This window comes from Pteronotus mesoamericanus, unplaced genomic scaffold (assembly GCF_021234165.1).
Source record: "Pteronotus mesoamericanus isolate MK-2021 breed Mesoamerican mustached bat unplaced genomic scaffold, CSHL_Meso_final contig_52, whole genome shotgun sequence".
NCBI classification, from domain to species: Eukaryota; Metazoa; Chordata; class Mammalia; order Chiroptera; family Mormoopidae; genus Pteronotus; species Pteronotus mesoamericanus.
The window spans coordinates 14973359-14996884 of record NW_026555189.1 but is presented as its reverse complement, the minus strand read 5'-3'; the positions used below and the strand labels follow the sequence as shown (position 1 = coordinate 14996884).

The window sequence follows — 23526 nt, the reverse complement described above, 5'->3', positions numbered from 1 at the left end:
CGTCATTGTCCTACAGAGGCTCTCCAAAAAAAAGGTGCAGGATGTTGCACAATTGCCCCCGAGCAATTTCAAATACCCCTGACCAGGTCCCACCCGACAGCCAGAGTGACACTCTCTGGGCACCATGAATGCGTATTTTTGATTAGTTTCTCCAAGTGACGTGGCTGAGCTGCTCTCCTGCTGTCCCACCATTCCCAGGAGTGATGGTCCAGAGGTGCGATTTTGCTAAACGAAAGGTCTGTCCGGGAACCGCTGCGGCTGGCCTGCCCTCCGTTCGCCGTCAGCATCTCACCATCTCCTGTTATGTTTTTTATTTCCTTTGTCCCCTCAGTCCTGAAGAAGAGGAAATACCTTGGTATATTGTCTGGGGAGGCAGGTATTTATAGAGGTAAATAGGTGATTACAAGACAACAGGACAGATATTTTGAAACAGGTTTGGGAAGATTGAAAGATGTCAAGGAAGGTAGCAAGGTTCATGCTGCATCTTTAACTAATTAGCACAGGGTCTTCGAAATAATGTTTTGATGAATGAATGAATGATGAATATAAGCAATCACCACTACTGAAGGACAAGAACAGAGCAATGCTCTTTCTTCTAGTTGAATTGATGTCATAAAGCAGTGATTACTTTATATCTAAATAAGGAAGGAATATTTAAACTAAGATTGTTTTCAAGGCACTCTGTTCCAAATGAAAAAGGACTCCACTAGTCAGAAAAGACATTTTATTTCCAAGCTTCTAAGAGGGTTCTATGAACAATAGAGGCTTAAAATAAAAAAGAGAGAAGATAAAAAGAAAAACAAGTATTTTTAACTATTGAAAGTAGACAGCCTTTTTAAAAAAAAAATTTCAAACATAAAAATGTGAAAACATATTTGTCAAACCTAATCCAAATACATTTATAGAAAAAGATCACCCGCAGTGGCAGGGTCACTTCAGCTGTACCCTTGTTTAAGTGCTATTCACGCTCCTTTTGAGTTATTTCTTCATTTCAAATTCAATTGGAGAGCTGTGCAAATCTAGCAAAATATTCTTTGGATTACAAAAACCATATAAAAAATGAACAAAACCTGCAATTACGGAAGTATTGAGAATGTGCAATCCTTCCCTGAAATGAAAGATTCCGAAGTGACATTGTCCACAGAATTTATCCCATGGCCGTGTTCAGACAATTTGATTTAAATGCGAAGTAAAATGGAAGTGAGCACTTTCATAGAAACATTTCTCTTTGTATGCATTTTGTCTCAGTCATAAAAATAGTATGTAGTAAGATCTCAAGAAATGCTTAAAAGAAATTTTCACAATAAAGAAAAAAAACATCAGTCTAAAAATTATCTGCAATCCAAGAGAAAGCATGTGCCCTGTGTCTGGGGGGAGGAGGGGAAGCACTGTGTGGTCTTCCCCCGAGTATTGCTACAGTTTGACCTTTGACCCAACCGAGCAGGTGAAATGTCCTTTATGCAAGTCCCCATCCCCAGGCAGCCGGAGGGGACTGCAGGAGCCTGCAGGCACACTCACACATCAAACACATCCGATGGCACTGACCTTCTGAGTCCACCATGGTCCCTGCCCTCATTCGGCGCTTAGGGCGCTTACGGCCCAAAGCATACTTTAAAACAAAGGTGTGGAAATGAATTGCTCTTTCTTTTATCAAAATGTAAAACTCTGCCTTATTTTAAGAGAAGTTAAATTTAGGAGAAAATATAAGCAGTTTTAACTATCAGAGTCATTATGGTCGCATGGCAAGATCAAAGTAAGAAAAAACAGAATAACATTGGCGGCCTGGTCACTACCCCTGGCAAATGTATATTTTTGATTCTTCACACTCCCAACCCCCAAATGCTCGGTATGGGGCATAAAATCTGCATCTTGAACGTTTGAGTTCTGACGATTTCATTCCCTCGTGAATTCATCCCTCATAACCATCAAATCACTGATACACAAGATAAATGCGTGTTATATAACAAGTATGGCAAAATCATAGACCGAGCTAGACCTTCAGCATCCTCCTGTTTCAGAAGGTGTGTGCGAAGAGAAGCCGGGAAGCCAAAACTGAGAGCGCACAGAAAAGCTTTACACAACGTTCACAGAATCTTCTCTGAAAACACATTTGCAAAACATATTTGATTTTAAATAAACAATAAAAGCAGCAGACTATAACAGTTCATAAATAGAGTTATTCAAAGACCACAATATCTTGAATTAGAAATATAAATGGGTCATTAGAAATACTTAATTTTTCCAATGTTAAGAACCAAGCCCAGAATTAAAAAAGAATCTTTTTTTATTTCAAAGGTTGCTTCTTATATTGAAGCTCATATTAAAGCAACAGTACAATGTTCATAAAATATAAGTGTGATGCGGTAACATTTCTTACATGTCAGAATACTGATATTTGTATGTGTACTAAAATAAGAACTTTAAAATTGTACAAATAGATACATTAAAAATGACATAGAAATAGGGCGCCTCTCACTGAAACAAGACAGTTATATCTGGCACGTATTAGTTTAAGATGAAAGTAGAAGCAAAAAGATTTACAAGAATCAGCAGTAACAAGATTGATGCTCAAGAGACATAATTGTACATTGTATTGTACATACATTGTATGGGTTTAAGCTGGCTGAATATTATATATTTCAAGTTTAAAAATGCACTACATATAGAGTGTCCATAGTTTAAGGCGAAATTACAGCTCAGAACTGTTGTCCTTTCTAATTTTGTGGAAGCTTCTTTGACAAATTAAAAAAAAGGAAGAAGAAAGAAGGACTTAGATGTTCATAACACATAAACGATTTCCCTTCATTGTAAGTTCACCGTTAGACTTTTCCTTCACTTAAATATTTTGTATGCCAAGTGGTTTTCCTACAGTGAAGCTGATAAACAACTTCAATATTTGCCTTTTTGTGAGAAAAGGTACTTCACAGTATTTACCACTTTGATGTCCTTGCAGTTTTAGTAAATGTATCCTCTCTGTAAAACTTTGCTTGTTTGAAATGAGCCTTTCCTTGATTTAAAAAAATACCTGTTTACATATCTTCTAGATTCTTCAGAACGCCAGACACAGTTCTTAAGGCCAAATTTGTATCGTTATTGTTAAGAGTCGTCATCAAAAGTGTCTTTGGAACCGTACAAGTCTGCCAGTTTCTTAAAACGAGGTCCCCAGTTCTGTAGGTAGTCATAGTCCAAGTCTGAATCTGTGGTGGCAGACTCTAAGGAGCTCAGGGACCCAGCCACCGAGCCCCGGCCTTCGTAACCATAGATTTGGATGGAGTCATAAGGGGGTGCGGTTGGGTCATTATCTGCCTCTTGTATTCTCGTGTTGATGAAGTCATCAACATCCACACTGTTGGGCGCTGGCCGGAGCCCAGGTCTAGGCATGTACTGATACTCAGGTTTTATGTCTTTGCGAGGGATAAATCCATTGATACCGTCCGGATTCTGGAGGGTGGCAATATCAAAAGCTTCTGTGTCTTCCTCCCCACCCCCTTCATCGTCGTAGGTAATGATGTTCTCACGGACATCTTCCTCTTCAAAGACGATGAGTGGCTCTTTCTTTTGCCTCCTCAGGGTCACAAACAAGACTACGATGACTACAAGGAAAGAAAAGGAAAGTGAGAATAGGTTAAGCTCAGGGGATCCCTGCTTACGTCAAGCATAGTGTGTGCACAGACTGGAACGGGTCTAGGAAATGAGAGCTCTACCTAGAATCCCCACAGGGGCATGAAATGGCCCTCCACCTGCCTCTTCCTCTGCAGAATGCTGCCAGGGCAATATTACATCCAAACAAATGGGCAACTTGGGGCTACTTTGAGCTTTTTACTAATGAAGCTGACACTATGTGGAAGTCATCTTCCTGAGAATTAGAAAGATTCTAAATATGTGGTCTGCAGCCTCTTAAAAATGGTTGACACCAGTTTCTTTGTGCAAAGGAACACAACTGCGTCTCCAAGGTCACGAATGAGCACACTCAGTGACCTCAGGTCCTACCTTTCTGTAGGAGGGGACACCCAGCTCCTGCCCAGAGCTCTGGGGGCAGGGTCAGCCTTGACCTACTCTATCTTAATAAGAAATGCCACCCTGAACATGCCTGGATCTTCTTCAAACCCCCGTAAAGAAGAGGGAGAGTTCATAAAGACCCCAAGAGGCACATCTTCTCTTATCTGTGTGAATATAGGAAAAATAGCGTCGGCTGGAACTCCAGATGAAGCAGCTCTGTCTCCTCCCCACTCCTGGAAGGGGTCCCACACTAAGCTCAGGCAATCTGGGATAAGCGAGCAGAGCTACTTATAAGGAAAGTTCAGACAAGGCTTAACTCTTTATCTCTCGTCGCCTCACAAGGGGCTTCTACAATGTTCCTTTAGAAGAAGACTCCCCACATGCTCAGCAACACTGGATTAAACATCGGCAGCTGAATTTTGCAAGTGGTCTGAGAGCCCCTCTGGGCCACCATCCCCCTGAGGTGCAGGGATGAGTGGACCTGACCCCCAGTGCTCACCAAGCAGGGTCCTCCCTCTGTGCCTTGTTGTTGACAACACGCCTGCCCAGACCACGCCCTCTCACTTTCCTCGCTTGGCTGATTCTGTCTTATCCTTCCTCCTGGAAACCTTTGCCGGCCTCCCACCCTGACATCAGGCAGGGCTATTAGCACCTGCTCCACGTACCAACCTAGCCCGGTTCTTCCCATCGTCGTAATCCTTATCACCTCGTTTCCACACCTGGCTCCCCAGCTGGACTATGGTTTCTCAGAGCTCTTTAGTGTTCTGTTCCCTCTGCTTGTGATATCTGTCTGTCCCAGTCTCTTTCACCAGCTGGGAAACTCAGAGCCTGACCGTATATCACATCCTCTAAGAAGATGTCTCTGCCCTTCGCGGTCAATGTCAGGCACTTTCTCCTCTTGTGCACCCACCATGTTTGGTTCACGTCCCTATCCTGACACTCACCATGTGCCTCTGTAGTTTATCTGTTCAGGTGTATTTTCCTTGATAGATGATGAACTTATCAAGCACTGAGGACTTGTATAAGTCTTCTCTTCATCCCCCAGGGCCAGCTGGGGCCCGGTTGCCCAGAAAATAGTCAGGAGCTAGGGAACTAGACTCACCGCCTCTTCCCTATACAAGTGAACCCCATTAATCCATTCAGTGGAGAACTAAGCATCATGGAAAAAGCCTAACTTTGGTGTCAGGCATACTTGGGTTTGAATCTTGATTTGATACAAGTTCCGAGAAGCTGGGAAAATTGTCCTCCTCTTCCTGAGGCCCAACAATGGTAGGCATCGCCAGCCTCAGTGCGTTCTTGCTGTTATTACAGAGTAACCCACAGATGAGGGGAACACACAGAAGAGGGGCCCCTAACGCAGTCTGCAAGGGAGAAGGAGCTTCTCGGGGGGCCCTTCACACATTGTCTTTTGCTTCATGTTTATTCTTTCTGCCTCTAACCCTTCTCCTTCCTCTTGTAAGGCAAACCGTTGCTCACATGTTAGGTCTCTGCCTAGACTCCTCTTCTGTAAAACCTTCTCTAGTGTCGCCCATAGCTGCCCTAGGTGGCTTCTGTTATGCAGTCCTGTGATGCCTGGCAACCTGCTCGTCAACCTTTCCCCGACTCTGCTCTAACTGCTCCTTACTCTGCCTGACCCCCCACCGGTGTCCCTGTTCCATAAAATGCATGAGAGCCGGAAGTGCCTCTGTCTGACATTTTATCCACAGCACGTAGCATAGCTCTGGGAGCCAGCCTGGCCTTGAGAAATACCGGTGCCTCAAGGCAGCTAGGGGGGCCCTTGCCGCAGGGGCCCGGGGACGGCCCTTACCCAGGAGAATGACGATGCAGGCCAGGATGGCGATCAGCGCCCCCGTGCTCAGGCCGGCGTTCAGGATGTAGGCCTCAGCGTTGCAGGACAGCAGCGCCCCGTTCACGTCGCACCCGCACACCTTGATGGTGAGGGTGTTGGTGCTGCTCATGGGTGGGATGCCGCCATCGCTGATCACAATGGGCAGGAGGTACAAGTCCTGCTTCTGCCGACTGAAGCCCCCGCGCCGGGCATACACCACTGCGGTGTTATCTGTGGGAAGAGGGGAGACAGGGTGTGCTCTCAGAATGGGGCCGTTGGAGTCCCAGCCTGGACGTGTTCGCGTTCGGCCTGGCGGATCTGAGGCTGCGCCTGTCCCACCAGGGTTAGCGAACAGGGTCTCCCCTGCGTGTTCTTCGGTCCAGGCGTCTCTAGAAACTGCAGTCACTGGGTGTGAAGGGGTCACAGAATCACCTCTCTGCATTTTGGAACAAAACAGAAACTGGCTCTTTTTAATCTGGTGGATATAGAACGCCTTGTATTGGCAAGACAGCCACACCATTTTCTGAGTGTTGTCCTTTTTGTCAAATAGAAGCAAGTGTGGGCTTCAGTCACATACTCTCTGTTAGTTCAGGATATAAATAAGTACATAAGTGAGTGTGAAAAAGAACAAAAAAAAGAAACCCTTCTTTTCCTTCCTTCTTTGCACTTTCCCTATTCCATGACAAGCCTTTGGCCCATTTTTGTTTGATTTTTTTCAGATTCCCTGTCCATCCTCCAACTTTGCCCAAACTGTGAATCCAATCATGAGTTCTAACGGAAAATATCTTCTTTAAGAGGAAGTATTTTATAAAACCCAGCATCAGGTTTATAGTGTCTCTGAAATTCAAGCACCATCAGGCACCCAGTAGAACACATCTTCCCTCCTGCTTAAAACGAGTCCGAGTTTTCTGCTGCCCACACCCAGCCCCTTCCCGCACGTCCAGATCAGCCTGGCATGCGGAGTCACTTCTGTCCCCAGGCACAGCACCCCTTCCTAGGCCCTGTCTTTTTACTCACTGTTCGAATGCCCCCAAAGCCCTTCTCTTCTGATGGCAGCTGAATGCCTCCAGCCACAAAATTGAATCCAAAAGTCATCTCTTCGAGGAGGCCCCTCTAGACCTCTCCCATCACCTCCTTTGTGACCCACATAACACTGTATACTCGTGTAGAAATTGGTATCCTGCTAGTCTGTCATTATTTGACGTCTCCTAGACTATGAACTTCCGGGAGAATAGGGGATTTTATCTGATGCATCTCAGGCTCTCCAGTGCTGGGCGCACAGCAAACATTCCATCAATATTTGTTCTGGGAAAGGCTTAACCAAAATTCCAGATGTTGGCTTTCATGCATTTTTCATTGTTTTGTAGCCTATGCCCCCAAATGCTTCCTCATCATGTTTTCTACATAGCTCTACACTCCAGAAATATTTTCCCCAGGCTGTATGTTCTGGGGGAAAACCTTGGTATTGTAAAATAGTGGAATTTTTTAATATGCTCCATCATATTATGCACACGCACATACACACACCGAGATCCTCAGTGTGGCCTGCCCCCCGCTTGTGAGTAGCGAATCAGTAACTTAGAGCAGTACGAACGTTACGGCCAACATGATGGCCCAGGAGCTAGCAAGCTCTTGGGGTCTCGCTATGAATAGGAAAGAACACCTTGGAATCTCTCACAATCACACTGATTATCTTAGGTGAAAGGAAATGGAATACGTTCTCCGTGAGAGGAAATACATACATAGAAGTCAGAGTCAGTCTCCTTTAGGCATGAGCAGGTATTCTGAGGGGCGCAGAAGGCAAGGTGCATGGGCGCTGGCTTCTGCAAGCCTCCTGCTGGCAGGCTCTCTGACTTTGCTGTAACATCTCGATCAAAACAAGGCATAAGGACCAGCCCTTGTGCCTATATTTTCTGAATTTTGTGTGATTGGCATCTACTGCTCTTATCACTGGAGAAAAATTATATATGCTATGGAAAGTCATCAAAAAATAAGTGGGTCAAGTAAAATGATAACTGTAAATTCTGTTCCCTATTTTTTACCTATTCTAGGCTAAACAACTATGCAACGCTTAACAAGTGGAAAATAATCTTCATATCTATAATACATTATTTCAAAATATGTTATTTTTTTCCCTCCTCATAAATTCTTTGGATTTCAGTAAGACCTCCACAAATTGGAAGTTATAATACCTACCCCCATTTTAATCATCTGAAATGTCACTTACTAACGACATCATGAATAAAAATGGAAAATAAAATTTTAAGAAGGAAAGCAAATTAGTAAAATTGTTTGGTTAAATATCCGCCTCTGATACGAATGACGTCCCCAATTTATCTATGGGCCCCACCTTCTTACCCATGGTGTCGGTTTGGAGGAAATGTGAACAGAATGTGGAAGCCAAAATTTAAACTCAATTCTTCAGGGTGCCCTGCGTGCAAGCCTGCACCTTCAGATCTCAGCAGGCTGGCTTCCACATGGAAGTAAACGAAAGTCAAACCCCAATGGAAACACGGGTCTGAGCAGGATGCCAGCTTAGGGATTCGCGATGTTTCATATTCCGAATAGCTGAGTCTCCTCAGAAACACCGAAGATCTTACACAAAAGCCCATTAAAGTACCCAGCTGACTGGAGCGTTTATAGTCTCTGAGTGATAGAGCAGTAACTTCTCAAGAACTCTTTTAATCTCTTCTAGTCAAATATGTCTTACATACGGATTTTAAGATAAGCTCAAGAGGTAGGAAATAAATGGAAAGGGGGTCTCTTCTTGGGCATATGCTAATTACACGCTTTAGAATGAGCCATTTGTCCCATCTAGAGCCTCCCCTGGTCATTTTTAAAACAAGGACCCTGGTTGATATCAAGCATGCCTCATGGCACTGTCGTTGGGACCAAATGTAATAAAAGCCAGTGGCTGTCCTCCATGCTGTGCTTCCAGGGGACTCAGAAACCCTACTAGAAAAATTCATACCCAGAACTGAGACCCTCCAGGGCTGGGGAATCGGCAAAGGGTGAAGGTGGGATGGGAAACGTGTTGAACCAGCCCGGCCTGCAGCCTCGGTGCCCCAGCTGCTGGAGTGGCTAAACTATTTCCCCTCTAGAGCCAAGCGGCCCAGCACCCACGGGAGGAGAGCGTTCTTTCGGGAGGGACGTTTCAGGGCTGCGGCCTGGGGTGGTCTTTCTCGTGGTCCACTCTGACCACTGATCTTTCACCAACCAAAGCAGTCACTATGGGCAGGCACCATGTCATGAACAGCAAACCTAGAAAAACACGTGGAAAAAGAAACAAACTAACAATAATAACAAGACCCCTATTCTGGACGTCAGTTTCACATTTTAAGTTTGACTACAGAGTCCCTTTCATCTAACTTATCTTAATCAGCCAGCCATTCTCTGTCTTTATTGAAAGGGGCCCCATCATTTGGGACACACACATTCCTGAGTTTCTGGGTAACCCAAGGGAAAAAGAGGTTTCACGATGACATAGTTTTAGGGATGTGTCAAATTGTCTCTGTGGTTAATGAGATGAGGCAGAAAAAGATAACTGTATCAAGTTTCACATTTCCATCAACAGATTTCTTAGATCCTTCTCCTTTATAAAGCTTCCAAAGAGCAGATCTCTTAGAATTTTGGTCTGACAGACCTGGGTTTGACTCTTGAATCATCTACAAATTAACTGCCTTACTTTAGACATATTAAGGAAATGCTCGAGTTTCTATATTCTCATCTAAGAAAGTAATAATTTTAGGGTTAAATTTGATTATATTCATAAAGGTACTTAGCACAGTGCCTGACTGTTGGAGATGTGCAGTAAATATCAGTTCTTTTCTGGAATCTCTCCTTTTAGAGCAGTGGACGAATGAAGAAGAGAAGCTTCTTGGCAAAGAGAGGGAAGCGAATTCCTGGAAACGTCACCGCAGCTGGGAAAGCGGCAAGCCACCCCCGCAGCCCCCACCGACGCATGTATGGAGGTAAGGACACAGCCGCGCCTCTCCGTCCTAGACAATGCATTTCCTAAGGTAAGAAAATGCTTCTCAAGTGCCTCAGTTTTTCATCTGGACACCCAGTGTTCTCATCTTGGCTATAGGCAGGTAACCACTTCCAAGTTTCCCCCCCTTAGGCCAAAACTTGCCAACGGGGCCATGAATTACTAGGACATGTCATGCACAAATTGCAGTGTTCTATTAATGGAAAATGAATTCAAGATTCAAAATTTTATGCCTGCAACCTGGACCCCTAACGTGTGCTGTTTTTAGCTGTGCACTCTGTCATTATACTGACAAAATGTAAAGGTTCCTGGTAGTGATGGTACCCTGGTACCAGTCTGAGGATAAAACATAAGGGTTACGATGCTGACACGGCCCAATGGAGGGAGGCATACAACTGGCTTCAAAGGGGAAAGTATGTTTGGGTAACCTGGGGCATTTCTGTGGTATAATGCTAAGTTTAAAACAAAAGAAAGAAAGAAAATCAGGACATTACATGGTTTCTTTCCTCTACGTTTCTTCAGAATTTCCCAATGTTATTAAAATTTCCCCCCCAAAAATCAATTTCTCTATAATATAATATTCTACTCTTGCGTTCTTACATTGTTTGCAACGGTTTTCAACTCATTTATAATGTTGACATAGTATTTTTTTTTTTACCAATGGTTTCAAATTTCACTCTTTTTTCTAAGATAATTGTCTTATAATGACTGGTTCATTGACTATGACCTTTTATTATAATCACTGGTTCCTTGGACGTGACTCTTGATATTAATTGCCAAGTTGGTCTCCATAATCCACAAAGGTTTTTAAGGCAATATTTTCAATTTTTGTTAATGTCATTAGTTATTAAAAGCCAACATTTATTCAACAAATCTTTTAAAAAAATTAATTAATTGATTAAAAGGAAATTTGTGATGGGAAAACAGTCTTCGGCTGGGTGCCATACTTGTATTAGCAAAAGAAATAATAAGTGGGGGGTGAAAGGGGGAGCAGAGCAAAATGGGCGGTGTATGGTATATGGTATATGGTATATGGTATATGGGCACAGCCCCTGCATGCGAACAACTTGAAAAGAGGAAGCACTGCTATAAAGGATTAGTGCGCTCTGTTCTAACCCTGATGTCAGGAGGGAGGCTTGACCCAGGATGGAAAGCTTGACGAAAGCTCTTGAAAGGAGCTTCCTTGGCACCTCTTCTCCTCCGTCATTCTCAGCCGAGGCTGCCAGGCTGATGCTCCCCCATTGCTTGACCTGATCAGACACGTGAGCCTGTGAAGAAGGGCTCCGGTGCATCCGGCTCGGCCCTTGTTTGAGGTGGTGAGCGATCTGAAGAATCTAGGCCAAGCCTTGCTCTTATCTTGTTCACTTCTCACCAAATCTACCGACGCTACCCTTGCTGCACAGACCTCAAAACAAAGTAGATCCATCTACTGCATAAAAAGCCCCCACACCTGTGAGAACAGTTAGTTATGCTGCCACCAGCAGGATAATCCTTAATCGATCACTTCCCTCTGGGCCCTCTCTACCTTCCCTGGAAATGTGGCAACAGCGCTGTCAGGATACTAGAAAAAAATATATAAGCACAAATGTCAAAATATGTGCACAGCGTGTCTGTCCCAAAAGTCTTAGTAGGATTTTAAGCTTTGATAATGTCAAAAGTATACACGCTAAACAATGACATTAGACATGTTGGGGAGTTTAATTATTTAGAATTTTTTTACTCCAAGTTGTGATGTTTGAAAAATCAGTTTTAGTTATTGATGCCAATATTTGCCATCTTCATTCTAAAGGACTAAAATAGTAGAATGTGAACTAATATTTTTAAAGTTTGTATTATTTATATTTGATATTACTCATGGTTAAAGGCGAACACAATAGCTTGGGGAGACATCTTCATTTTCTTGCCTTTCTGAACAGAACGTGAACTCCCTATCTACCCGGAGTCCCTGCACATGACTGCACATTGCAGTCTGTGGCCATTGTCCTTGTCGTCTTCACCAGACAGTCATCTCCTTGAGGGCAGGGACCTTATCTTGCTCATCACAGCGCCGTTAGCAGCGTTGTGTGTGCACAGAATGAACAGCGCAATGGCGGGCCTTCCGCTATGTCTCAGCATCAATCTGGCTTCTCCGCACAGTCAGCTTCCACTGATTCCTTAGCTCGCTGTCCCATTCCAGTCTCCATCTTCTCCCACTTCTCACTTTGAACCCAGACTGACCAACAGTGCCTACACCTCTATTGTGGATTGTGTTCCTGCTAAATATATTCATCTGTTTTTCTCATTCTTCTTTTCTATTATTTAGTCTGAATCAGATTCACCTAAGCAACATTTACTGAGCTGCGAATATGTGTGCACCTTATTCCTCATTATTTCTTCATACTTTATACCAAACATTTCTTGAAACTGTGTGTAGAAACTATAATTACCTTTATTTTATAGATAAGGATATTGAGAAACAAAGAGGAAGGCATAGTAACATGGAACACACAAAACTAGGAGCCAAACTCCGTTAGGTTTCACTGTATTTTTGTTAGCACACATCTGACCGTAGAATCCTGATGTTACAGCATGCTAGTTACATTGCTGGGGTTTTTTGTTTGTTTGTTTTTTACCAAATTTCCCCAACATGGTTATATAATTATTTGGGCCCTATCACAGCCTATAGGAAAATCCCAGTAGGTTCCTGATAAAGAGCTCCTCTTGGAAACCTAAGAATATTGTGGTGGAGAGACCCACATTTAACACCTCTTCCCAGAGCATTTCCTGAAGCACATGCACACCACCCCCCTCAAAAACAAAAAAAAACAACATGCAAGAGCCAAAAAGAAATCTACCATTTTCCCAATATTTTGCAATGAAGGAAATGCTGCAATGAGGGAAACTCTAGAAGAGGCTAGTTTTCGCGGATCATGAAGGAAAGTGTTCGATCTGAGCCTCTGAAGGCTGTAGTGTCTCTGAGTCAAGGATCCGCCCACAGCAGGGGAGGGGTGATCATGACCTTTCAATTAGCACCTTTGGTACTGAGGGATGGGCAACATATGAAATACAATAGAAAGCATTGACGGAATAGTTGTTTGCATGTTTGTGTATAAGATACCTATGTGTCGTGCAGTGTTTGTTGGCATTAATTGTTCATTGTTTTAATTTATTACATCCCTTAGAATCAACTCTCCCTCCACTTTTGTTTGGAATAATTTTCTCCATGGTGATAGGGAAGAAGAAAGAAACATACTGCCTAACTATTTCTTGTTTTGATATCTCTAAAGAATTCAGTGGGTTATAAACATTTAGGGTCTTTTAAGTGCACTGAGAAATGCCAGGAGTTAGTTAAGTTGGTGACAAGAGGAAACCTTGAACGAACAATATGTCTGATCCTTCATTTGGTTGTGGGGTGGCAGGGGGAGGTTCCCAGATAAACTGTGCTCCGTGTTGGACAAACTGCAGCAACGAATTCCAGGCAGAAAAGGAACATAATTATTTACACAGCGAAAATGGCAGGGCATTAAAAGACATCTGCCATTTTGATCTGCCAAAAGCAATTAAAGGGGAAAAATAGTTCCAGAGAAATCTGTTTGGGTATCTTTAAATTATAAAAGTAAAAAACCACAAGCAGATTCGAATGTTATTTGGTGCTGCTCATAAAAAAAAGAAATGTACTTCGTTTAGACAAAAAGGAAAAGAAAAAGGGTAAGAAAAAAATATGATGTTTGCCAATTGGTCCAATTGGGGTGAATCTGTCTTGGCTCTCTTCCTTACACAGCTAAATCTGCTTCACAGGCAAACTTTTGCTTTTCGTTGTTTTGTTTTCATGTATGTGTGTGTGCTTGTGTGCGTGTGTGTGTGTGTGTGTGTGTGTGTGTTTAGCAGTTCAAATGAAACTTTGAATGTATCACATATCAGAGCTAATTTGACCTATCTGCAACTGGCCCGTCTTAGAGAATATACTTGCAAAGTGAATACATGTGACAGCCTTCTCTTCCCGGACCCAAACCCTAGTGATGCAGCATAATTTTGTGGGATAACGAATACTACGTGGGTGGACGGGGTGGGCGATGTGACAAAGGCTCCTTCAGAACATCCCACAACCAAAAAGTGTGTGGTCTTTTTAAGCCTGAGGCTTCTGTCATAACACAATCATTTTTTCCCATAAAAATAACTAATCCCTGACATTTCTGAAGCACGCTACATGTTTTTTTTTCCAGCCACCCTTTATTTTAATTCATGCGTTTGGTCAACCCACTGTTCTTAACACGGGGATAACGCCCCCACAGAGCCCACATTCTCGTGGGGGAACAGACAGGGAAACGGTTGCTTAGAATGAAGAGTGATGAGAAAAGTACTGACGGCTAGTGCAGCATTCCTGGAGCACAGAGTAGGGCGCGTCCAAGACGGGCCGGGGCGGCCTGGCCGGGCTTCGCTAAGAGATGTTATTTACGGTGAGACGTGGACGAGGAAGAACAGGCAGGGGGCACATTCCCAGCCAAGCCGGAGCATGGACGTGTGAGAGCAGAGCATATTTGGGGCAGCAGAGGTGGTTTGAAGATTCCGGAGCTTAAGGTTCAAGGTAGCAAGAGAAAAGAGGTAAAGGCAAAGTTTGCAGGGGTCGGGGGAGATCTGTCATTCCTTGCTACGAAGCATCAGTTAAATCCATAGGGATGGAGAGCCAGAGAAGAATTTGAAGAAGAGAGACATCTTCAGATATGTTTATTAGTAAGGACTGATTTCAGAGGTGGCAAGACTGGAGTCAGACAGGCCTGTTTGGGGGCCACTACGAGAGTCACAGCTCTGTGCGTGGTCATTAACAGTCGTTATCAAAATCAGCTGTGTTTTCACAATAGCATTACGGTAACTTGGCCCCATGTGCTTTTGGGAACTCCCTGACATCAGGGACTATGTCTTAGTCACTGCAAAAGTCCCACTCTTAGGACACTTCCTGGCACACAGTACATGACACCAGCTCATTTGTCCATGATTATGGAAGGATGGAAAGAGGACATACCAAATGAAGAACTAGGAAATACCAAGCTATCATGAAACTCACACTGGGACTAAATATGGAAGAAACAGTAAGGGCAGAGAAGAACAAGGGAAATAGGGAAGGTGTTTCAAGATGTCTAAAGGGTTAGTTATACTTTCGATTTGTTTACTTTAAAATCCTAAGAGTATTTATAATAGAAACTTACTGTAAGCTCCTAAAATTGCCCTCTGCTGCTCAAATTAATAAACAATGTTCTAATAGCCAGGTAACTCCATGGTCTGATGGGCCTTCAACTTTAGGAAAAACATATTTATTTGGTATTAGACAGCATGCAGGCTGGGTTTCTGGGAACTAGGGATGTGTTCCAATTCTGCCTTTAGCTCTCAAAGTAGCAGCTCAATCCACGAATCAGAAGTGATATAATAATTGACAATTTTAAAATGAGACAGTACTAGAATTAATTATGTGTCAAATATTCATATATTAATATTAAGATTGATCCCCTTCTAGAGATAAAGAGTGAAGACAAGCATTTAATCTTTAACTCTTGCTCCTTCCTCTATCAAATGATCACTGTTTGGAACAAGAGGTTTGGAAATTAAAAATATCAAGTTCAATATTAGGATGTTTCAATTTAATTACCTTATCAAATCATTAGGTCAAAAGACAAAATCATACTATCTTATTGTTAGAATCCAAATATTATAATAAAAATTGGGCATCCATGTTTTAATAAAATAATGCAAAGGAAATTCCCTAAAACACACACACAAACACATATACTCCACAACATAAATCTTAATTTTAAATGGTCAAAATCTAAAACAAGTGAGAATATTCACTACCATTGCTATTATTTATTACATATTTTAGAAGTGCAAATTTATTAAATTAGACAAAAATAAGCAAATATTTTTAAAAAGATGAGGCAAATGGATCATTTAACTTCTATATAGTTGTCACCCTAGGAAATCTGGGAAAATCAGCTGAGAAGTTGTATTTAAAACTCCTAATAAAAGAAATTTCATTACTAGTAATGAAAGAAATTGGTATTTTAAAATGTGATTATATTTCAGCTATCAGTTTGTCAATGATTAAAAAATAATAATATCCAGGGTTGGCTAGAAGGTGAGAAAATGGGATGTAACCTATGTAACTAATTGTCATTATAAATACTTCTGGTATTATAAATATTTCTATACTTGTCAGTTAAGTATCAAAAGCTTTTGATCCCATAATTCCATTCTAGGAATTTAGCCTAAAATAATTAGATATTTAGCAAAGGTATGTGAAAATGAACTTATGCAACAGTAGTCAACTGGTATCAGATATTCTTAAGGTAGAAATTAGGAAGCTATTTAGAAGAAAATGTTGCGGAAAGTCAGTGAGAAAAACTGGACATGTTCTTTATGACTACTTTTTTAAGATGAAAATATGTGCCAAGAATGAGTCTGGAAGAGTATATAAAATAGCAGTAATTATTGCTGGACACTCTTATCATAAAGTTATTTTATTACTTTAAAATTTGTTTTTGCTTATTTGTATTTTCTATTTTTCCTTCAAGGAATATATATTCATTATGCAGCAGGAGGAAGTTATTAACTTCTTCGCAAGTACATTTCACCCCCATTATGATGGCTGTGATGACAATCAAAGTCACAGCGCAGCCTGTCCTGCTCTACTCATACCTCCCCTAGAAGCCCAGGCTGATGAATTGAATTGCAGATTTTTCCTCTTCTGAAGGTTGTTATTATTTGGCTACAGGATAAACAAAGATTTTGCAAAAAGAATCGACTAGAAAAGATATGAGCTTTATATTTATGATACAGTGTGTTATGCACACCAGGTAGAGCCCTCCGAATACTCAAAATTTCAGTTGTTTTCATTTATTGGCAGCATGACCTTGAGCCAGGCTCTGAAGCATCTGACGCCTCCTATTCCTTCCTTGTGTAGAAAATGGGGATAAAAATACTCAACATGCCCACCTCACAGGGCTTTTGAGAAACTTAGTGAAACAATGGCTGTGAGAAGGTTTTATAAATTAATGAAGAACTAGCAGGATGAGAGCGGCCAGTCTCAGCTTTTCTTTCTCTTGGCTCTTTTCTTTTCCATCACGTTTCTTGTCTGTTTAGAGATGCCATTAAGTCTGATAGTTTCAAAGTAAGTGCATCTCAAAACCTGGGCATATGAGCTCTTCATCTGCCCAAACAGCTCCCTTCTCAATATGAATAGCCCAAGGTGGGCTTAAATGTTGGGGAGCCACCCAGCGCCCTCCTTTCCCGCGGCTGCAGGGTCATCCTGGAAGCCTCGGTTGTGGAACGGAGAGACGTAAAATGAACTACAAGATTTGTGTGCATGAAGATGGCTTCCTCCCTTATGTTTCTAAAGAAAGAGAAGCACCATATGATTTCAGTTACATGTGGAATCTAATGAACAAAATAAACTAACAAGCAAAATAGAAACAGATTCATAGGTACAGAGAAGAGACTGACAGCTGTCAGACGGGAGGGGGATTGGGAGGCTGGGTGAAGGGATTAAGCAACAAAAAAACCTCATAGGCAGATAATAGTAGGAGGATCACCAGAGGAGAGGGGGTGGTAAAAGCAGAGAAAGAGGGCACACATGGTGGTGGGAGACTTGACCTGGGGCGGTGAACACGCAATACAACGTACAGATGATGCATTATGAAACCTATGTAATTTCATTTACCCATATCACCCCCATACAGTCAATCAAATAAATAATAAAATAAAGATGCTTAGTGCTTATGCCGAGTTTAGGCAAACACAATCCTGATTATGTACATAGTATAATGGAAGTAAATACAGAGAAAGAAACATGATGCTTTTACTCAGCATGCTATAAACCATTATCTCATGTTTTCTACGGAAAACAGTCTCGGCCAAGAAGTTTGGTAACTCAGTAGGCTATTAATAGGATGTGGGAAGTGATTACTCCTTTCGGATTACTTCAATATGTAATTACTTTTAGGAGCTCGTAGAAAGAAATGCTATTAAATGATAATTATAGGACTGTATTTGCTTTAAGGTTCTGTAATAGCTCTAAACACGGGAGTTTTCATTAACTGTATGCCATAGTTAATAAAGTCATTTTTCTTAAAAAGTAGCAATTTCCTGCAAAAATGGTAGCTCCCGTGTAGGATTAGCCTTATAGGAAAGGGCAGGGACACAGGTTTTGCAATAGGTTGGCTCATCTACGGTAATATAATCTCCTTGAAAATAGAGATGGCGTCCTTGTGGTATTATGACAATGTGGCATACTTATAACTCCCTAGAGAACAGTATGTCTTAGTATAATGCTTCAGAGGGTTAACAGTGACTAAATGTTATTGCACACATAAAAATAAAGACAAGACAGATGACTGAGGTGATGTCAGCAGAGTGAGGAACTGGGGACGTGAGGAATACATCTGGCATTAGGTCTCAGATCTAAGTTGTCAATTAATATGAACACACAGATAAGTGTTAGACCACAAGTGTTTGAGAGAACAGATTATAAAGGAGGTGGCAGCACATGAGGGATGTGAGAACACCAGAGTTTTCTGGACAACAGAGTAGACCACGTCACTATTGATAAGACTAACTGTATGCTGAAATTTTTTGGTAAAGGTATTTTTTTTTTCATCATAAAACTGACACAAGCCTAGGCTGAAATAATGTAGCAATCTACCTACCCAGATAGGTAGATAGAAAATCATTTGAAAATTAAGAAAATTCCAAGAGTGGAGACAGGGATTCTCATAAACTCAAAGACAGGTATGTATCTGGGGAAGTATTATAAAAACACAGTTCATGCCATCTCGTCAGTTCAGAGCAGTAAACACTAACGTCCACTCCATGCCGGGTCTCCCTGCTTTGGAGAAATCGACCTTTACAAGAGGAAATGCCTGCAGTCCATGTGCGCACCGCTGAGGTGGAAAATCACTCGCCTCTCTCAGCGCTTTGCAAAATACTCCCTTTAACGGGCTTAAGGCACTCACATGCATACATGAACCAAAGCTGACAAGTATGAGAAAAATCCTAGATTAAATGTAAAATTAAAGAGCTCCAAGTGGTGCTTCTATTTTGCAATGATGGGAATCATTTACCAAGTGAATCAGAGGCTGCGTCGTAGGGTTGCTTTGAAATACATTTCTCCCCCATAACTCCCTTCACACCCAGGCTTTCAAGACGTGGTCCGCGGCAGAAAGCAAGGCACCAGGAGAGAAGATCCTGTCATAGCACCTAGGATACTCTGCCCCACAGTCTCATTTCCTACACACCTGATTAAAAGGGCCACAGTTCAATGCTCAAGTCAGTACAAGAAGTGATGATAAAGTAGGGCAGGTCACATCCCTTCAAGTCCAAGTGGTATGGGGAGCGCCTCTCTGCTTTAATAATCAGCCCGGGCTGACAGCAACCAGAAGGGAGGGGGCAGGGGGACAGCGGTGGGAAGAAGAGGGGAGGGGTCTAGTCAAAGAACATGTATGAACGACCCATGGACAGGGACAATGGTGTGGGGATGGGCTGTGGGAGCGGGGGGTGGGCTGGGCAGAGGAGGGCAAAGGGGGGGAAATGGGGACAACTGGTACAGAATAATGATAAAAAAATTTTAAAAAATAATCAACCCAGTGGGTAAGGCTATAACCTCTCATCTCTGAGTGCCTAGGTTTAAAATCAAGACCTAACTCCTATGTAGCTGATTGACTTTTTAAAATTTTTATTTTTCAATTACAGTTTACATTCAGTATTATTTTGCATTAGTTTCAAATGTACAGACAGCATAGTGGTTAGACAATCCTATACTTTACGAAGCATCCCCCCCCAATATTTCTAGTACCCGCCCGGCTGCACACATAGTTATTATGATATCATTGACTGTACTTCTTGTGCTGTATTTTACATCCCTGGGACTATTTTGTAACTACCAATTTGTACTTCTTAACCTCTTCACCTTTTGTAGCTGACAGACTTTCAGCAAGTCACTGGATAATTCTGTACCTCATTTTCCTCGTCTTTGAAATGGGAGTGATAACAGCCCTTAGCGATGGTGTGTTGAGAGAATTAAATGGGTAGAGTATGGGAAGAGCGTTGGCATGGCGTTTGAAACATCGTTGCTGGCATTTATGATATTGGTAACAGTAATGATGGTGATGAGGAAAGTAATACCACTTATTAGGTTACCTTAAGATCCCATAAGCCTGCTGAGTCACCAAGAAAGCCATCCACCTGTAACCTAGCACAGAGCTGGCCTATGGCTGATGAAAACATATGCACCCAGGAGGTCCGCCTTTTATTCCTATGTCAAATGACGGCATTCGTCAGACTCCTTTTACAGACCTGTATTGTCCCAGGTTTATGGGAACAGCTGCCGACCAAAACAGTCTGGCCTTATTTTTTGAAACTTATTTTTTGATCCTGGCTCTGCCACCAACTTTGTCAAGGGACTGCATCCGTTTAGATCTACGTGACAAAAACCATGGGAAGGACTTGCAATGGGACTCAGAAAGCATTTTATTGTCCCATGTCTCCACTGGCCGTACGAGGCTTTGTTCATGCCCTTCGGGCACGCGTTCTGCGGCCACCCTCACGTGTCCAGCTCTGAGCCCAGCCACGCTGCATTCAAACTGTGCAGTGGAGGAAAAGTCCAGCTGGACAATTTTATTGCCTTACAAAGTTAAACTAATCTCTTTTAATGCTCTACTTGATATCAATATTCATAAAGCCACACTTCCCCCCAAGGGTTCATCAACCTCTGAAAAAAAAGATAAATGAAGTTGTTTGCATATTGACCCTATAGGCTTCCCCACTTGGTTTCCCACTGCTTCATGAATATCAAAGCCAACAACACAAGGTAAAATAAAATGAGACTCACTTATTCATATGAGCCAAATGAGCCCCTGCCTCAAAATAAAGAGAGTGTTATTTCTTGTTTGCTCTTCAACAGAAAGGCATTATTAAGATTAGGGAAAATACTTGTGTTCTGCATTATAAAAGCCATTTACTTTCCATTTCTACCATTTCTACTCCCCATTCCCACTTCCCTGAATGCACAGGACCCTTGGTACGAACCTCTGTTGTCTCTGACTGTGAAATTTGGATTGTGAATGATTTCAGGGGGAAGACTGAAGATAAATCTTGGTCCATTGGCTGTGTCATCCTTGTCATCTGCACTAATTGTAACAATTGGCTGAAAGAGAAAGGTGGCCCATAAATAAATCATGCTGACATTGGCACATCATTTATTTAAAATTTCCTGGCTGGCTAGAAAACCTGATTTGAATTCGAGGACATAGTCCCAGAGTTAAACAAGGGCTCTGAAGCTTTCTTGGGCAGTGAGAGGTATCTTCAGGTGATGCTCTCAAAACCAAACTCATTTCCAAATGCCCTGCTCACAGCAGGGGGTGGGGAAAGCATGGTTACCTGGTTAGAAAGTGGTTTGGTCTGGTCACTCTCACAGATGAAACCTTCATAAGGGGCAGCAAACTTGGGAGCATTATCATTGACGTCGAGGACCCTGATGGACACTGGGACTTTGGCTTCTTGATGCCGATTGTCTGGAAAGAGAGATATTGGTCAGTCCCAGGGGGGAACTGCCTGTCTGGGTTCAGGGACTGCACCCCGCCGACAGGCGAGAGGGCCCCATGGCTGGAAATAATCAAGGAGGCCTTGGGAAAACAGGCCACTGAGGAGATGAAACCTGTCTCCCTGGCAGGGGCGCAGCCCCTGCTCCATCACATCACCCTGCTTGGCCCTGTGATGGTTGGTAGTCAATGATGGGTAAGATTCCTCAAAGAGGAGAGACAACCAAAGCCAGACCCAGCCTATATGGGCAGCAACACAAGGAATTGGAGGACACGGAGAAAGGGCAAAACACCCCACACCCCTCGGCTCAGCTTGGACTTGGCCTGCATCCTCATTCTATCTGAAGGACGTCTCCTTATCTCTTGGCAGCTCTGCCTCACCCTCCTGGCCCAGGCTTGAAACAATACTAAAGGCAGGTACAGCCCTAAACTGGATCGGGTGGTTCCTAGGGGGAAATCAGGACTAGAAATAAGTTCCTCGAAGCATGCTTTGTTCTTTCCTCAAAAGCTATGATAACCAGCTCACACTGGGAGGGAGATTTACATTATTCATAGACCTTGACCTGAGGCAGATCCCTTGTGTTACTCCAGTTGTTATCTATGATCTCTTTCTGTTTTCTGTAAACATAGCCTTTTGACATTGATTGATGAGCTTTGCATCCATACCCCTGTGCGTACGGTTCTTAATAAAAGCCTTTGGACATGGGGTTTTGGGGCCTTCTCCACTAGAGCGATGTTGCCATGTCCCTTCTCCTAGCAGAGAGAGAAGGGTTTGCAACGACTTGGGTTTATTCCCCCCATCCGTGACAACCCTGGGACAGGCTCAGCAGGATTCAGAGCCCCGCTCCCTCCTCAGCTGGCCCCAGACAGTAACCCTCAGATCTAGGGGAGCCCCACGTCACGCTCCCTGCGACATGAACCCACGGGTTCACAGTTACTCTCAGGACACAGCAAGCTCCAGCCACTCCTTCGGGGAGTGCAGGGAAAGGCGTGGTTGGCACAAACACCATCTAAGACCTGAAGTATGCAGATATCAATGTTAGACCAGTGAGAACTAAACCACTTTTCCATTTCTGCTGACTCTGGTGCTGAGGTAATATTCCAAATGTTGTTAGTACAGCCTGAGTGTAGTCCATAGCAGTTGTTCTCAAACTGGGGTTTCCCAGAGCAGCAAAATCATCTGGGAACTTGTTGGAAATGAAAATGCCCAGGCCTTGCCCCAGATGTACTGAATCACAGGCTCTGGGAATAAGACCCAGAAATCCGTGTTATGACAAGCCCTCCATGATATTCCAGTGCACGATCAAGTGTGAGAACCACTGGTCTCCAGGTAAACAAGAGCTGACAAATCTTGGTTCTGGGTTTAAACAAAACTGAGTGGCAGAGTAAAGTGGGAAATCCTTCGGTGATGGTTATGGGTGTCCAGCTGCTAAGGGCTCTCGTCTCACGTGCCAAGTCTGTGCCCAGTTTTGCCAGAGAAAACAAAAACATCTCTATGTTTTTACTTATATGACTTCCTAGGTAGACAACCAAAAATAAATTTTTAAAGACTCAAAAACATGTTTGAGACTAAAAAATTTATTCTATCTCAGTTGTCTGTCACTTTCCAGAATATATAGATTCTGAAAGAATAATATTTGGTAAAGCAGAATCAAAGCCCTTCTGAGGATACTTACGGATTTCTGCTGCAAAGACAGATATGTTGAGCCAGGCAGTTTCCTCTCTATCCAAAGGTTTTGTAGTTTTAATAAAACCATCCTCTGGATTAATAGTGAAAAACCTGTCCAGGTCAGTATGACGATCAATTGAATACCTAGGCAGAATGCAAATGAGGCAATTAGAGGAGATGTTCCAAGCAGTTTAATATTTAAATATTTTCTCCATTCTAAAAGCAACTTTTCCAATGAGTTGCTTGAACTAGGTTTCCTTTTTAATCAAATTTACTTTTCAAACTTTGTACATGAATCTTTTATAGAAATCATTTTGCCACATGAGAATTCTTTATTCAGTACAATGAATGAAAGAGCTGTTTAGCATATTTGATTGAGAAGCGTAATAACATGTTGCATATTTCTCCATATTTACTACAATCACCCACCATCTGAATATTTATGAAATTGCATTTGGGAAGTTGGTTTGCCTTGGTCCCA

General features: G+C 42.6%; 1 protein-coding gene across 2 annotated transcripts in view; it reads right to left on the bottom strand.

Annotated features, from left to right (window-relative positions):
- Positions 1–2408: 2408 nt before the first annotated feature.
- CDH11 (cadherin 11) overlaps positions 2409–23526 on the bottom strand; it is a 133961-nt gene continuing 112843 nt past the window's right edge. For both annotated transcript variants that reach the window (XM_054579359.1, XM_054579360.1), the window contains 5 exons: positions 23053–23189; positions 21216–21349; positions 20865–20982; positions 5807–6058; positions 2409–3593 (listed from right to left, as the gene is read on the bottom strand). In XM_054579359.1, coding sequence (XP_054435334.1) covers positions 3097–3593; positions 5807–6058; positions 20865–20982; positions 21216–21349; positions 23053–23189 — 1138 coding nt within the window. In that variant the 3' untranslated portion in view covers positions 2409–3096. The remainder of the gene's footprint in view (positions 3594–5806; positions 6059–20864; positions 20983–21215; positions 21350–23052; positions 23190–23526) is intronic.